At 38.7% G+C, this 15,673-nt stretch overlaps 1 protein-coding gene across 3 annotated transcripts in view; it reads right to left on the bottom strand.

Moving 5' to 3' along the window:
• The window catches only part of CRYBG3 (crystallin beta-gamma domain containing 3), an 85,533-nt gene that overhangs the window by 20,645 nt on the left and 49,215 nt on the right, over positions 1-15,673 (bottom strand). For all 3 annotated transcript variants that reach the window (XR_003536662.1, XR_003536664.1, XM_027698376.1), the window contains exons 8-14: positions 12,068-12,207; positions 10,656-10,770; positions 9,775-9,810; positions 8,603-8,736; positions 6,713-6,839; positions 2,111-2,253; positions 421-547 (exon numbers count right to left, since the gene is read on the bottom strand). Coding sequence is in view for 1 of the 3 variants with exons in the window: in XM_027698376.1 (XP_027554177.1) it covers positions 421-547; positions 2,111-2,253; positions 6,713-6,839; positions 8,603-8,736; positions 9,775-9,810; positions 10,656-10,770; positions 12,068-12,207 (822 nt within the window). In the remaining 2 variants the exon portion in view is untranslated. The remainder of the gene's footprint in view (positions 1-420; positions 548-2,110; positions 2,254-6,712; positions 6,840-8,602; positions 8,737-9,774; positions 9,811-10,655; positions 10,771-12,067; positions 12,208-15,673) is intronic.

Raw genomic sequence — 15,673 nt, 5'->3', positions numbered from 1 at the left:
TCAGCATAAAAATAATAATAATAAAAAAATCAGACTTCTATTACACAACAACAACATGGGCCAGGTAAATTCTCAAGCATTTTTATATCCATTATTGATTAGGCATTATAAATTACTATGTTTTAAAGCAAATTAATCTTTCCAGGTCAGGTTATTCTTTCCCTTTATGCAGTCTGCCAAAGGGAAGTTCTTCTTTTGAGGTTTCCCTGATAATTTTCTCAAGATATAGAAAGATCAAGAGTGTCCATTTAAGTCTCCATCCTGAACAGACTCATGATGTCATTAACATTTAAGTTGTTTCCAAATAAATAGACAAGTTGTCATAATGTGGACTGTCCTGTTTAATTATTACAGAATGCTCTGGACTCCAAAGGCCTCATTTCTTTCAAGTTTCCCCCTTAACAAGTTCTGGTAACTCACCAACTTCACAGGTCGAATTGACATGATGATTTTACTGGATCCTCCCCAGTCAAAGAAGCATTTGTATTTTCCTTTCTCCAATACATATTGTTCTCCACAGAAATATTTCTGCTTATATGCCACCCACCTGGAGAATGACACAAAAATTAAACCAAAACCATCACATTTTTCTGTGTAGTCTGATGACAATGCTAGCAAGTTAAATGCAACAAAAAGCCCATCTGACAGACAGTGCAACATTAAACCTGAGGAGACAAAACTGTCACACCTTTGATTTTCTGCTTTTAATTTGCAAACGCTATTTGACAAACACACAACTCTGGGTCTCTGCCTTTCCATCAAATATACATTCATCACGAGATGATGCTTTTCTCAGAAACGAGAAACACAAAGGAAAGAAATTTAGCTGACAAGTTTTCAAATCTCTCTCAACTGAATATTCAGTATCACATAGTTCTGTAAAGCATCCCTTCAACTGTTGTCATGCAAGACTCTGGGAATGCTACTGCATTAAATTTGTCTTACAACCCTCAGGATTTTGGAGTTCTCATTTGTATCCCTCCTCTCCAAACTGAGTTGCAGCCTTTCATTCTTGTATTTTATCCTTGTGAGACACTAATAATCAGTCCCTGTGTGAGCAGTTCCAAGTCCCCCACGATTGCTACCCATCTTAAATTTGAAGCCTTCTTAGTTTCACTTAACAGCTGCTGATCCCTATCACCATTAGGGTAGGCATGACAATGTTAATACTGTACTTTTAAAATTACTATTAAAAGTCTGGAATTTCCACCCACATGATTCCATAGTGCTATTTTCCCATAATATCTTTTATGTTTTAGCATTTGATATTATTTTTCATGCACAGCACCCCTGCCCTCCATGTAATAGCCTACTCCATCATTCCCATAGAGTGGGTGACTCCCCTGCTCATCCTTCCTGTGAGTCTCTGCAGTATCTGCTGGACCAGAGCTGTTATTTCATGCCAAGCATTCTAGCTCCCCCACACTAATTTTTAGGCTTCTGGCACTTTAGAGTTTTGTCCTTGCTCCATCAGTTAATACCACATATGTCTGTCTGTCAACAGACACTGCAGGTGGTCTAATTTACCTTCCTTATTTATTTTCTTTGTTTCCTTGTTTGTTTTCCTTCTGAACTTCACATATGCACACCAAATGTTAGCCAGGTCCACCCTGTAGACTTCACCAGCTTGAGCCAGCTACTCTTCCACACCCCTTGGTTTAACTTCTCCTTTTAGTTAAAATAGTTCTATAAAATTAAAATATTCAGTGCCAGCAGTCTGACTTTCTTACAAATACAGCACATCTTATCCTTTCTATACAGGCTCTACCTGTCCCAAAAGGCATCCCATATCTTAACATACCTAAAATCTCTCTTCTGTATTACTCCCAAAGCTCCTATATCATGAAACTACAGTGACACCTCTGGAGGAACATCACAAGCTTTCTCTAGTAACAAGAATGTCCAGATCCCAATCAAGGTACATGCATGAGAGCTACAGAAAACTAAGGTTATTTTTTTCCCCTTCCATTCACCAAGGACACATAAAGAAACATTTTTCTCCTCCAAATGTTTACCACCTGTAGCACGTGAAACACATTCTGTCAAAAGATGCACCCAAACATGCACAAAAACACTGAAGAGTTCCCTTCATGTATTTCAGCAGACTTACACTCCACTCCTCACAAGAATAGACCTCGTCTCTGGGCCAAATCCAGCCTTCTCCAAATCAGGGATTTCTTCATTGGTGATGTCTAATGCCTTCCCATCTTCATCATCAGACTGAAAAAGTGCCACTGATGACTCTATGAAATCCTAAGAGGCAACACAGGAGTTAGAAGACAGGCTGTCACAGCTCAGCAACACTTCAGAACATAAAACATTTTGGAAAAGAGTTATAGCCAGAAAGACAGCGTTTCATAAAGCAGTGAAGGGACTTAGATCCCTTCTGGGGATCTTTAAGGGATATTTTGGCATTGAAGTTCTGTAAAAACTGACAGCTTGGCAGTCTGATATGGCCTTCAGCGGTTTCCCCTGAAGAGATAAAGAACCTGCTGCCCCTCAGCACCATCCTTTCCTCTCTGAGGATGACTGAGAGTGCAAAGATGCCCATGTGGGCAAGAGAAGAGTCGTGGATCTTCCAACAACTGATCTTCCAACAACTTCATAAATGACTATTACAAGTATTACCATGACTACAGCTTTTTACTTCAAGTTCTCCTTCCTCATCCCTTCTCAGCAACATGGCAATAACCATGGAGAGGAAAACACTGGGCAAGATCACCTTTCCAGCACAAGGGATTTGTACTTTTTGGATACATCCATGGCATGACTAATCACTACAGCTATTAATAAATCCTGCTTAACACTGTCATGTTCCCTCTTACATAGCTGTGTGACACTGCTCTCTGCTATCAGCTGGCTTAGCTCCCTGACCAGATTACTTGCACAGCTTCAGATTATTTGAATTTGGGTTTCGAATCTTCAACTTTTTAACCACTTAGCAATTCTAAGCACGCAGTTCAGTCACTGCTTGGGAAAACAGAAAACAACAATCCATTCACTTTATTCCTTTAACTTTTAACATAAACCACGAACTGAATTTCAGTGTTTCTCAAACATTTAGCAATGTTATAATAAGCTGAAGCTAAGTAAGTCTTTCAAACAAGAAATAAAGGGTATCAAGCAAACAATGTGGCTGACAGAGATCCACAAACATATGAGGACACCAGCATAGGAATTATTACACTAAATACTTGCTGCTGTAGCACTTCAATGTTACCAACCAGAGAGCAATATGCTGAAGGCTACGCTGAGAAAACAAAGACTTATAACTGTCAAAACCCACTTAGAAATTAAGGCCAGACCAAGCATGCAGCCAGACTCCTTTGGCTGTGCTCTTTAGAGGACATCACGTCTTTGTACAGGATACAATCACAAGGAATTATGAAAACCAACTTTAGAACAAACACTTGCTGTAGCTCAAGCTCTCTGCATTGTTTACAGGACACCAGAAGGTGACGGAACAAATTATGTAGTAAAACTGGTTTTCTTACTAAGTTGACCACCTCCTTCTTTAATTTATTTAAACAGTTGCAACTATTTCAGTTATACACTAGAAATTAAAGTGCCAGGTCTGACAAAATCATCATGAACAACTGCAGCTTCAGACTACTTTTTTGGAAAACAAACAACCAACCAAACTAGTGCACTACTCTCAACAGTCCCAAAGCAAAAACTTCATAAATGTATCTGAAAAGTCATTTAGATCAAATCTACACAAAATTTCTTTGATTACATTTAAAATATTTAAATATATTCACAAGTGAAATTACATTTAAAACATGTTTCAAATTCAGTCATCATTCTTTCCTGCCTAAACTTCCACTACAGTTTCTCTTACAATAAGCAACAGGAGAAACACTTTTTTTAAGAAAAGACTTTCAGACCAAGGCAAATCATTGCAGACTTGAAAACATTAGTGAGGAAGTTCCAAAGGCAACATACTCTGAAAAAGACTCAGAAACTTTGCTCTTTCACTGAGCCATGGGCAAATCCCAGCTTCACATATTCACTCGACACTGCAGAAAAGAAGCAAATGCAACTGTCCTCCAAACCAGCACAAAGTACAAACTGCCCTTAGGAACAGGCTCTGTATTTGACTCTGGTGTGTTCAACATAGATGCTGATAATGGAGCTGGAAAAAAACAAAAAACACTCCCCAAATCCCCACATCAGCTCTTGAAATATGTAAGACAGCTAAAACCTGGAAGCTCTTGCAGTGTGCCTGTGTACATCTTCACCAGAGGGTGAGGAGGGGTGATGTGCAGCAATCCCTCGTTTGTGTGCAGTGCCCAACCTTCCAGATTTGTCAGGAAATTAAATTCCTGCCTCAGCTCGACTGCAGCCACTGCCATGTGTACAGAAACACGGGCTGGATTTTCCCAGTGCTAACAGGCTCTGGTGGAACCTGTCATGTCGAGTGTCGTGGTGCAGGAATATCTGAATAGCTTTGCACTCCACTGAGGGAGCTGGGACTGACACAGGCTAATGAGGAGTGCTGTACCCTGCTCTCTGCAGAGCCTTTACGTGCCTCTGGACCTCACTCCCCGCTCTGGGAGCACGACACAAAGACATTTGATCCGACTCTGCCTGCAGCTGACTCAGGTACACGAGGCTCATTAGCTTCAGCTTCAAGCCCTATGAGCCAGGCTGAATTGTTTTCAGGTCTGGGCTGACCTCAAAGCCAACCTAGCCAAGGTCACCTGGTGTGATGCTCCAGCAATAAAAATGCAAGTCTGGCTGAACTGGCCCTCTGTGAGACACAGTGGTGGGTATGTATAAGAACAGGGTCAATGCCCAACCCCACTCCCTACCTAAACTGACCATGAGTAATGCATGGTCATTTCACAAAATCCTAAATCTTCTACAGAGAATCTTAAAGTCATTTGACTAAACCAGAATTCTAGGGAAGGGCAATAAAGTTCTGATATGCAAGAACACCCCCCATTGCTTCTCCTGAGGGAATTTCCGAGGTTATGGAGAAGATCTTGTACATTTGCTGTTATGCACACAGAACTAGTTTTGGAGTTTTGCCCAGGTCCCCTTGAAAACAAGAGCTTAGGACTAAAATATTTTTAAAATTCTGACCTTAAGTATCATATACAAAGTCAGGAAGGGGAGCATATGGCAAGCCTGAACACTGACACGTGTGGTGCACATCAGAGGGAGGCAGGCAATCTGCTGGTCAAGCCAAACAACAGAATGCCAGTGCCCTTAGTCATCTTATTGGCAAGCAGCTCATTGCCTTTAGTTATGCTACCACTTGAGGAAAACTGTTCCCTGCACTTGTATTTTATTAAATATTGACACATATTTATATGCCAGTTTGAATGATATACGTTGATTTATGACTGCGAATGATACACGTTTTTAAAATGTTTATGAGTTGAGTCTTGCCAACTCTCCCAGGTGTGAGTCAAATTAAACACATGCATGTATGTGGAGGGTCACTCTTACTAGCCACACACATAATTTTAAGCTTATATCTACGACCTTTGCCAAGAGGAAGATCTAAAAAGATCAATTTAACTTGCTCAAGTATCCTATGTATAGCTGAAAAACAGAGAGAAACTAAGATTAGTAAGTAATTGAACAGGATTCTGCATATTCAAAATCAAGAATCTGAAGAAATTTCCTGCCTGTTTTTTTCTCAGAAACCTCAAAATAAATTATTTAAAGAATAGTTTTCTTCATTTCAGTTTATTCTCCTATCTTTATTTTAAGTTGTATGATAGACTCTGATTATAAATACAGCTTTTGCTAGGTGCCTTTCATAAAAACCAAAGCTGCAAATTGTGAATTTAAGTATGGCCTTCTTGGGTTCACATTAACTTTTTATTTTGTAAAAAAGGTAATGGCTGTTGAGATAGTGAGTTTGCTCTAAATGCCTATCTTCAATCTTCACAAAATTCCTGGCTCAGGAATATCACATCTCCTCAGATGAGGAGATGAGTAATCTGAGTATACAAAACTGAGTAATATCAGAGTGAACAATCTGAGTCTCAAAAGGAGCCACTCTTTGCAGCTGTATTTAAACTTCACAGAGTTCCCATTATAATAAAAAAATCTTCAAACCCTCGAACAAACAAATAAAAAAATCCAAACCAAGGGAAATGATAAAGAAGTTCTAATCCCATGTTTCCCCATCACTAAGAAGTGTGACTTTGCTTCCAATACTGGACTCTTACAGATAGTTTTTATTATTATTTCATCTTTGCCTCCACTAAACCCATTTTAGCAGCAGGGATTTTTTTTTTACCATGATTATTTTTGCTGCCAAAATTTTCTGGCAGAAAAATCACAGAGACAGAGGGTAATGCTGTTTTAAGGCTTGTAACAGCTGCTGCGTTGAAAAGCTATTTTTATTTTAATAAAGAGCTACACTGTACACTTAGGCACGTTATGCTTTTAAGAAAATTCTGTTAGATTCAAATAGCTTGAAGTGCAGAAGGGAGGCCCTTGGAAAATCTGGCAGGTAGACAAGGAATTCTGCACGATATATTTTTTTGTACGAGCATCACAAAGACTATTTAGAACCTGCTTCTGCTTTGCAATGTATACACAGTTCAGCCAGCAGAAGAAGAATGAGAATGAACACAGGCGAAAGATGGAATGACTAAACCCAAGACAGCTGTGCCATACACAGAGAATAACCTTTCTCTTTATGAACAGAACTGTGCATAATTTGTGTGAAATCCATAGGAGAACTTACAGCCTGGAGGAACCGGAAAGACAGGAGGACACTGTCAGTTCCCCCCCAGGAGTGTCTGTCTTCATAATCTCCCTCCTCCAGCAAGTACTGATGGCCTTTGTAGCGTTCCTTGTCATAGGCAACCCACCTATGGCACAACAAGGGAAAGAGAAGTCAGTAAGAGCAAAACAACTGCACAGAACAAATGAAAGGGGAAGAGAACATCCCAGGAACACTAAAATGAGTATCACAAACTCAGCTGATGAACAAAGCAATGCTTGTTTGAAACCACAAACAGGCAACCCATGAAGTGTTCTTTGTGGATCAAAATCCCACCATGTGATTCTCTATCCAACAACAGTTTATTCATGTGACACTTCTCCATGTGCCTCCTCTCAGCCAGCCATATTCCCAACCCCAATACTTGGTACTACTAAGAGACTAAAAAGCAACCAGTTGCCAAAACATTTCAAGCCACCAATTGTCAATGATAAAAGAAACAAGCAGTAGATATCTTCAGTGGATTAATAAACAATTCGTTTCTGCCCTTGCTGGAGCTGGTGGTAAAATTAACAGATTTCAACAGAACAGAATTTTGCCTGCTTATATTGTTTCCTGTTCGAATCTAAAAACACAGACATATAAATAGACAAGCAAATTGAATACGTAAGGTATATTGCATATGGAATATGTTTTAGCACTAAATGAACAAAACTCTTTAAAGTATTTTTAAGAAATAGATAAGGCTCAATTAAAAGAAGGTGTTTCCATATCAATTTCGAAATCTCTAATGGAGCTTAATTTGAAAAAGTGCTTCCCCCTCCTTCTTTCTTGTAAGCATTTTTTTTCATCAAAGCTCCCTTGTAAGTATTAAGGCTGCTGTACAAATTCTGTTGGCACTGAATTTTGGCAGGCAAGAATAGCTTTACTTTTAGTACCATTTGGTTTACATTAATTCAGCTGTTTAGGTTACCGCAGTACTAAAAATAAAAGCTGCCACAACAGACAGAACAATGATTTTTAATAACTTGAGGCTTCCCAGATAGTGAATACACAATGCATTTATGAAGAGATTACTTGAGGAGTAACAATTAAGTTTGTTTTTAATTTAGTGCTCATAAGATTCTGACGACAGCCTGAAAGGATGTATGTTATTCAATCTTTATGGTGAAATAATAACACGGAAATCCCCTAAGGAACAAACCCCAAATTTTCTGAAAACTGTGTTATTACTGAGGTCTTTGGCAGAAGGTCTTGGAAGAGGCTGGAAGAACAACATGAGGGGTTGGCAGCTCTCTAGAATAGCTGGTGCTGAGTCTGCTGAGAGCCCACCTGAGGACTGTGTTACACAGCCCTGTGTTATATGACACAGAGAGGGGCAGGGCTACAATACATCAATCCAACGCCTCAATAAAGGAAATTAATAGTAGATTCTTAATTCCAGACAACATGCAACGAGTGACAGAGGAAAACCATTAAGACAATAAAACAGTTTATATGTTTCAGAGGTATTAAAATGCCAAACTGAAGACCTAACCACACCTACCCAAGGTCATTTCAGCAAATTAACTAGAGACTATCAGAAGTACAAAGCAATATGAATAAAGCTCTGTGTGAATGCTCTCATTAAGGAACAAAGTGGCCTAGTTTATTGACATCCAAATGGTAAACACTGAGTCCACACCTCTCACACATTTAGCTTTATCTTCCAACATTCCCTCAGAGAGATAAGCCATATGTAGAGGTAGTTGTATCCAAGGGTGATACTTGACAAAAGAAACATATACTCCTTTCTTTTCAAAACGTTTTACCTGTGAAAAATTCCAATCACCACTTAGTTAGCACTTCTAAGCAATTAGTTATGCTTTCCTCCTTTTAAAATAAATAAATATAGAAATGAAATATACTTACACTCCACCAATTACACGAATTGATCCAATTTCCTGGAACTCCCCTTCGCCAGCAAACAGTGCTGGGACAGAAGTGACGTTTTCTGAAAACTCTTTGGACCATCCTCCAAAGTGGGTTTTCTCATATATTATTATCTAGAAAACATGAAGTTGAACAATGACCTAAGTATGCCCTGAATAGTAATTTGAAGTCTGTGTTTATGTACTGCTACAGTATGTGGAAGACTTCTTTTCCCCCTCCATCACTACGAAGAAAATACAGGGTTGCATTCCTCAGCCCTTCTGATTCCTGGGTGCCCTGAAAGCTGGAGACCCTATTTGGATTTACATGGGCTTGTCAGGCTATTTGCAGACATTTCCAGACAGTAGGATACTTATTTACACAACTCTATATACATAAATGTACTCTCCAGCTACATAACTATGATGTATATCCTGTAATGAATATTAGCCTGCAGTGAATCCTACCTGGTCACAGGTAGACAGATGGAGCTTAATCCTTCAAAAGTAAACAAGGAGTCTTTGCCTGTACTTTGCTAAAGTTATTTGAATGACCCCCTTCAGGTTCCTCATCTGCCCAATCACACAGGTCAGCTATTAACAGTATTAATATTTGTTGCAGTATTTAAAAAAACTCCTGAGTTGTGCATGTAGTTGGATAATTAGAAGTTACCTAAAGCATTAGCATATTTGTGGAGAACTAGAAAAAGGAGGGAAAAGGAGCAATAACTCTGGATTAGCTTTCTGCTCCTCAGATCACAGAAGGATCATGGTCTCACAACTCTTGTATTGGGATAAGGCATAGGAAGGAATTCCTGCATCCTTCCTCCCTTTCCCCTTCTTTATTTTTAAACTTGGTATGCTAAATGGGAAAATCTCTTCTGATCCCTTTACCATTAGAGTAACTAATGTGTCAAGTAAAAAAACCTGGTTTTATTTTGTAAAAGCTTTAAAATTCTTCCATAGCAAATTGCCGTTCTCCTAATGTGAAAAATGAACTACTACTGCTTTTACAACTCATGAAACACTGACTTTGACAGCATTAGTGAATTCTTCTTCAGCAGCAAACACTGAATACTTAATCAAATGTCATATACCCAAGAAAACAGCTTAAATAAAGGCTTCATATTTCAAATGTGCTAGTATTTTATTCTCAGTGTCCTCAGTGCTTACCTTGACATTCATTGGCATTTGTACCTTCAGTCCACCCTAAAAACAGATGGGGAGGAAAATAGGTTTTTATATTAAACTTGAAGTTACACTTTGACACATATTTTACAGTACTACCAGAGCATGAAGTCTTTGTAATTATATTCACCATTTTCAGTGTTGGTCATATAAAACACTAATTTAAATACTTTGATATTTCAAAAGGGCAGGGACACTATAAACCTGACCTACAAACAAATCAGTGCATTGATAAGTCTGTAAGGCTGAAAGCAATTTAAAAATATTCCTTCATTGTCTATTAGCAATATAAGGGAAATAATTTACCATGTGTTTTTAAACTAATTTATATTGTCCAATTTTAAAATTAGCTTTTAAAGCTTTGTTGTATGACTTTCCTAAGCACAGATTGTAGAGCTCCAAGAAATTATAAACACCAGGAGAGAAAACATAAGCTGACATATTCATGGTCAAAGAGCAAATACAACAAATCCATCTTCTCTGGAAATTTTAGTGAATGATGTTCTGTGAGGGAATAAGACACCTCACTTGAGTGACTACAGAGACTGCTATTAGGTCTTATTTCTTTATGGCTTTTAAACTCTCTCTCTGCAGGCTTGCTATGTATACAGTAGGATTATGTGTTATACCCTTTCACATTCTTTCGTATGTAGATCTACATATTGTCTATTAACACAAAAACTAGCTGCACCTCCCAAGATTTTTGTGCAATCTGTGGTCAGAAGAAGATCACACTCCTTTCTGGTCTTCCATTCCCAAAAGAAAGGAACATTAGAACCCAAGTTATATTTAGGTCAAAACCATTGGAGAAGCAACAACAAGAAAAAGGAAGGCACACAGTTATTAGGAATTTGTGAAGTCCTCACCATTTTCAAGGGACGCAGGGATTTTACATCTGCTGACAGAATTTCGGACGGCGAATCCCATTCTTCCAAAACCGTCATCTCTCCCTTGTAATTAAAGTCTGAGTAAGCAAGCCATCTATAACAGTCAGGATAAATGACTCGTTAATCTCATTAATTAGATGACAAAGATTTTATTAAAATTATTTTCTTTTTTGTACTCGTAAGAGCTAGATAATGTTTAAGATACTGGCAGCACATCAAAACAAAGCTGTAGTTGAATACACTGGCAACATCACTGCTAAGAAAATCTCAGATAGTTTCTCTCAGTCCAAGTTAAATATAAATGAAAGAGAAGAAAATTACCAATTTGTTCACTCACTTCAAAAAGCCATTTTGGTATACTATGAGTATACAAAAAAAAGTCAGTACTGAGAATGAGAATTGAATTTTCACCTTATGAAATAAAAGGCTTCTAACACCAATCTCACTTCATTTTTTTCAGTGGAAGTTAATAAATTACGATGATTTACATCACTTCTTTGTAAAGCTGTTGTAATTTTGACATGAAAATTAAAAATGCTGAGACTCCTTCAGACTGTTTTAAATGGAAAAGAAAGCTGAATGTAGAAGTTTGACACAGGCTTAGGAGACCAAATAAGGAATAGAGGAAGAGGCATTGAGCCACATGAGAGTGATTTTCTTAAAGCTACACAGATCATAAGCAGTTAAAAGTCTGATCAGAACTAAAACAAGACTCTGTTTTTAATTCCTTCACCACCTCAAGCTTCACAGACTTATTGTAAGATTGTGGGAAGGACGACTTGGCTCACATGGAAAGGCAAACTCAAAACTCTTTTAATAGAACTAATGTCATTCTGCAATGATTTATGAGAAGAGACACAGAACTCCCAAACTTCAGGAACTGTGAAGTGTTGGCCACTTACCCAGGAAAGAGCCTATTCTGCTCAATACAGGAAGTGCTGGGCTACCAAGGGGCCTGTTTCATATTGCATCACCTCTCCAAAATGTCAGGATATGGCTGATATGGCTGCAGCTTGAGAAATGCCTGGGTGATGTAATACTCATTTTCTGGTATTCAGCCACAGTGTTATAACAGGGTGGGTGACTAGGGAGACAGCATCTATTTTCCAATGAAGTAAAAGCTGAGCTGCTTCTATTTATAAAGCTCCTCAAAAATTGAATTACAGGCAACTTCTGCCAGCAACTAGGAAAAATGCCTTCAAAAATTTGGTTCCACTACTAGGAGCCCACAGAACACAATGCTGAAGTGTAGAGCTGGGAATATCTGTTGTTATGTTAACTGATTTGTAGCAAACCCCCCTAAATATTGTTAGATTTCTGTCTGACTTTCATCCCATGATGTTACTCCTCTACCTGCTGGCAAAATGCTATTAGAAAGGCTCAGTACTCACACTCCTGATTTGACCCTTATGTAAGGGTGTTTCTCAACATCCAGCTCTTCTAAATTGGGAATTGCACCCTGTATGCAGATAGGAAGTCCCTCTGTACTTCCAGCTGCCAGGCAGAACTCCACCTCTGGAACACCACAGTCCTGTGGAAACAAATCAAAGGGTAAAGGCTGTGTGGATATCCACAGAGTCTGTCCCTGAAGAACTGGGAGTGCTTCCTTATTTTCTTCCCCCTGTCTTCTCACCCTTCTAACATAACTCCAGGCTTCATATGATGGAAGGGTTTTAGCTTTTTAAAAATGGAGACTGGAATTTTTAGAAAAGCTATGGGAAGTAAGTTTCCATCTCCCAGTAACTTTCGAAGAAGAACTATGCATTTATGCCTGTCAGGCTGCTTTCAAAAAGGTCAGTTTAAATACTCTCCAAGTAAAGGATCTGACAGTGTTATAATACTGACTTTTTTTTTTTAAAGACAGTGCTTCCATAACACACATACAAGATACACATCATGCACACATAACTAAAACTTTCTAGAAATGTCTACTACATTCCCACCTTCCTCCCTCCATGATAATTAAGTTCTGTAATGAATCCAACTATGGTAAAAAGCCATATGAGTTCAATTTTTTGACGTGCTAAATAAATCTACAGCATTTTAGACAAAGAAAGGAAAAGATCAGTATTAAAAAACATCTATTTTGTTTAGTGGACACTTTAGGAATTTTCCTGTTACACAAAGCAACAACCTCTATTAGCAAACTGAAGGTTTACTACTGAGAGATCCCACACTGGAGAACAACTTATTGAACACATGATCTTCCCTAGAATTTGCAGGGGTTTTATTGAGCCATCCTCATTTAGTAATATTTATATAAAATGTATTGCCAATACTTTCTTCCCCAGCACTCAACCACATCATGAATCAACAAGGAACTTGTAAAACACAAAAGCCTGCAGAGAAACCCAGCATCAGTGCACAAAAGCTCTTAAAACTCTCTTTTCTCACCCAGGTTTTGAGCGGGGTTTTCATGGAGTAACATCCCACTGCCTCTTGATTAGTGTTTTTCAGCAGCTATTTAACTGTCAGCAATAAGTGTGGAATTATAATAGATGCACTTCAGGATGTTATTTCACTTTCCTCATGAGACCTGAAGGAACACAGTATACTATTCTGGCAACTCTCCCTCATGCACAATCACGTTTCCTCTCTATTGTAGCCTGCAGACAATGCACACTATTTGTTTTCAGAGCAAAAACTGCAATACCAGAATTTTTCTTTTCAGATGAGCAAAACTAGAAAAACTAGGAAAAAAGACTTTCTAGTACAATGCTACTTTATGGCAAAGTGCTAAGGAACTCAATTCTAAGTGTAAGGCAAGGCAAGTTTAAAAAAAGTAAAAATAATCTCCCCACAGTTTTCACATGTATATGTATCTTACTAAATCCCATTTCAGAACTATTTGAAGTTTGTGGGGTTTTTCCTAATAATACCTGATATGTGACAAGGCTGAAATCTGTAAATCCAACAATAAAGCCTGATACAGAAAATGAGAAGCTGCACCTATAACAATTCCCCAAAGAATACTCTTAATGGTTTCAGATAAATTCTGAAGCAAAGTACCTACAAGACAAGACAAGTAGCAAAATAAAGTATCTGCCTGCAGGCTCAGACAGAATATGAGATGGAGGATGTTTAATTTTAATTCAGTAGGAGGCTTTTGTTTTTGTTTTTCATTTAAGATTGGAAAAAGCCAGTCTGTATTCTCTTTTCAAGTCTGCTCTCCTGGCTGTGAAGCTCATGAGGCTCCAGCTCAAGACATGACAAATGTAGCAGGGTAGGTAAAGCACAAGCACTCATAATTACATCTCTCCTATTTATCACCATCTCTCTCCAGCCAGATTTTGACAGTCATAAAAACCCTCTATTTGCTGTGATGGTATTTTTGTGTGTACTAGATTAAGTCCAGAAACTTCTTTCATGAAGTGTATACTGAATTTTTCACACAGTAAACTGAGGTTTTCATCAAAACCAATTCAAATATCTATTTTTAAAGGTAGTAACATGTTTGAGCAAGAAGTATCTCATATTTTCTAAGCACATTTTTTAAAGTCACAAATACACATTTTGCCCTAAATATTGAGTTCAATTCACCTATATTAATGCACAGACTGCAGAAAATGGTGACATCTATTATTACTGTGTGAGATGAACACTATGTATTTGCAGATGTATGCTCAAATACTATGCCATTAGTTTATACAATTCAAGCATGCAAACTTTAGCTGGGTAAATATTTGCCTTAGCATGTTCATATTTGCCTGAGCACATTTAATAGGCATCATTACTTTCAGAGGCTTCTTTAACATTCCTAATAAAGCCACCATCTTCAGAAACAAAATGAAAACCACACAAATATGACAGCATTCAGGCTGAGAACTAGATCCTTCAGTCCAAAGCCCTTTCATCTGCAAGGCGTCAAGATTTTGGAATGAGATACCCACATGCAAAACTATTATCATGCAAAACTACCACCACAATGTTTCAGGCCAGATCCAAAGCTGGAAAGTTTTCCCCTGCTATACCTGCCCCCCATATAGCCTTGCCACCCCCATCACAAGCAGCCAAAACAGACACATCAGGCAAAAACACAGTAAAAAGCACAGCAACCAGATTAGGTAGCTGTGCTCATTTCCAATGATAACACACGATCAGAAAATGCTTAGGTAGGTCACAGCCTGCAGGCATCCCACTCTGCCTTCCTTTATTCTGTGGTATTCTCCTCCTACCTTCACATAATCATCCTGGAGTGCCTGTGCTTCCCTCATGGTCCGTAGGGAGCCGAGGTATTTACAAAAACAGAGGGAATACCCACATTAGCTCACAGAGGACACTTCCAAATGACTAACACGGCCCTCAGCAGAAAGGTGAAGGCTTCTTCTGAACAGGGTTAAGACCACCCTTAAGACCTCAGCAGGAAAAGTTACTCTTTGGTGGCGTCTCTGAACATTATTCCGGTCTGACCAAGAGCTCTGCCAGCAGTGACACACCCAGAGCCTTCGACCCGCTCAAGGTGTTCACCCTCCTTCTGGATCTGGGGTTCCAGCCCTACCAGCACCATCAGGCCCAAATAAATTCAGCCCTGTGAGCTGCTCTCCTTGGACCTCTAAGCTGTGGTGACCAAAGTGATCAAAACAGCCTGTTTAACTGGTGTAGCTTTTTATGCCAACAACAGGACAAAGAATGACCAAAGTCTGGCTCCTTAAGCAAAAATGCCACAACAAGGAGAGAAGGGTCTATTGAAAACCAGGCTTACTTAGTTTTGGTATTCACATGATTGCTTTTTAAGACAGCCTAGACACACATCTTACTTTTGACACATGGTTTGTCCTCAGGACATATCAGCTTCTGCAGATTTTTCTTTTAAATATTACTCTCCGTTGGTCCTCCAGGCTTTTTTACCCATTCATAATTCTTGCTCCCAGTGCTCCAGCTTTATATCACTCTTGCTACCACCCATCACCACCAAACCAAACTACAGGATTCAACACAGCTGGTAGTAAAATAGAATAATACTAAGGGAATTAATGATTACTGTCCTGTAAATATAG

This window comes from Neopelma chrysocephalum, unplaced genomic scaffold (assembly GCF_003984885.1).
Source record: "Neopelma chrysocephalum unplaced genomic scaffold, ASM398488v2 Primary Assembly neopelma1_126, whole genome shotgun sequence".
NCBI lineage: Eukaryota > Metazoa > Chordata > Aves > Passeriformes > Pipridae > Neopelma > Neopelma chrysocephalum.
Note: the sequence above shows the minus strand (reverse complement) of the source record. Positions and strands in the feature narration are given on the sequence as shown.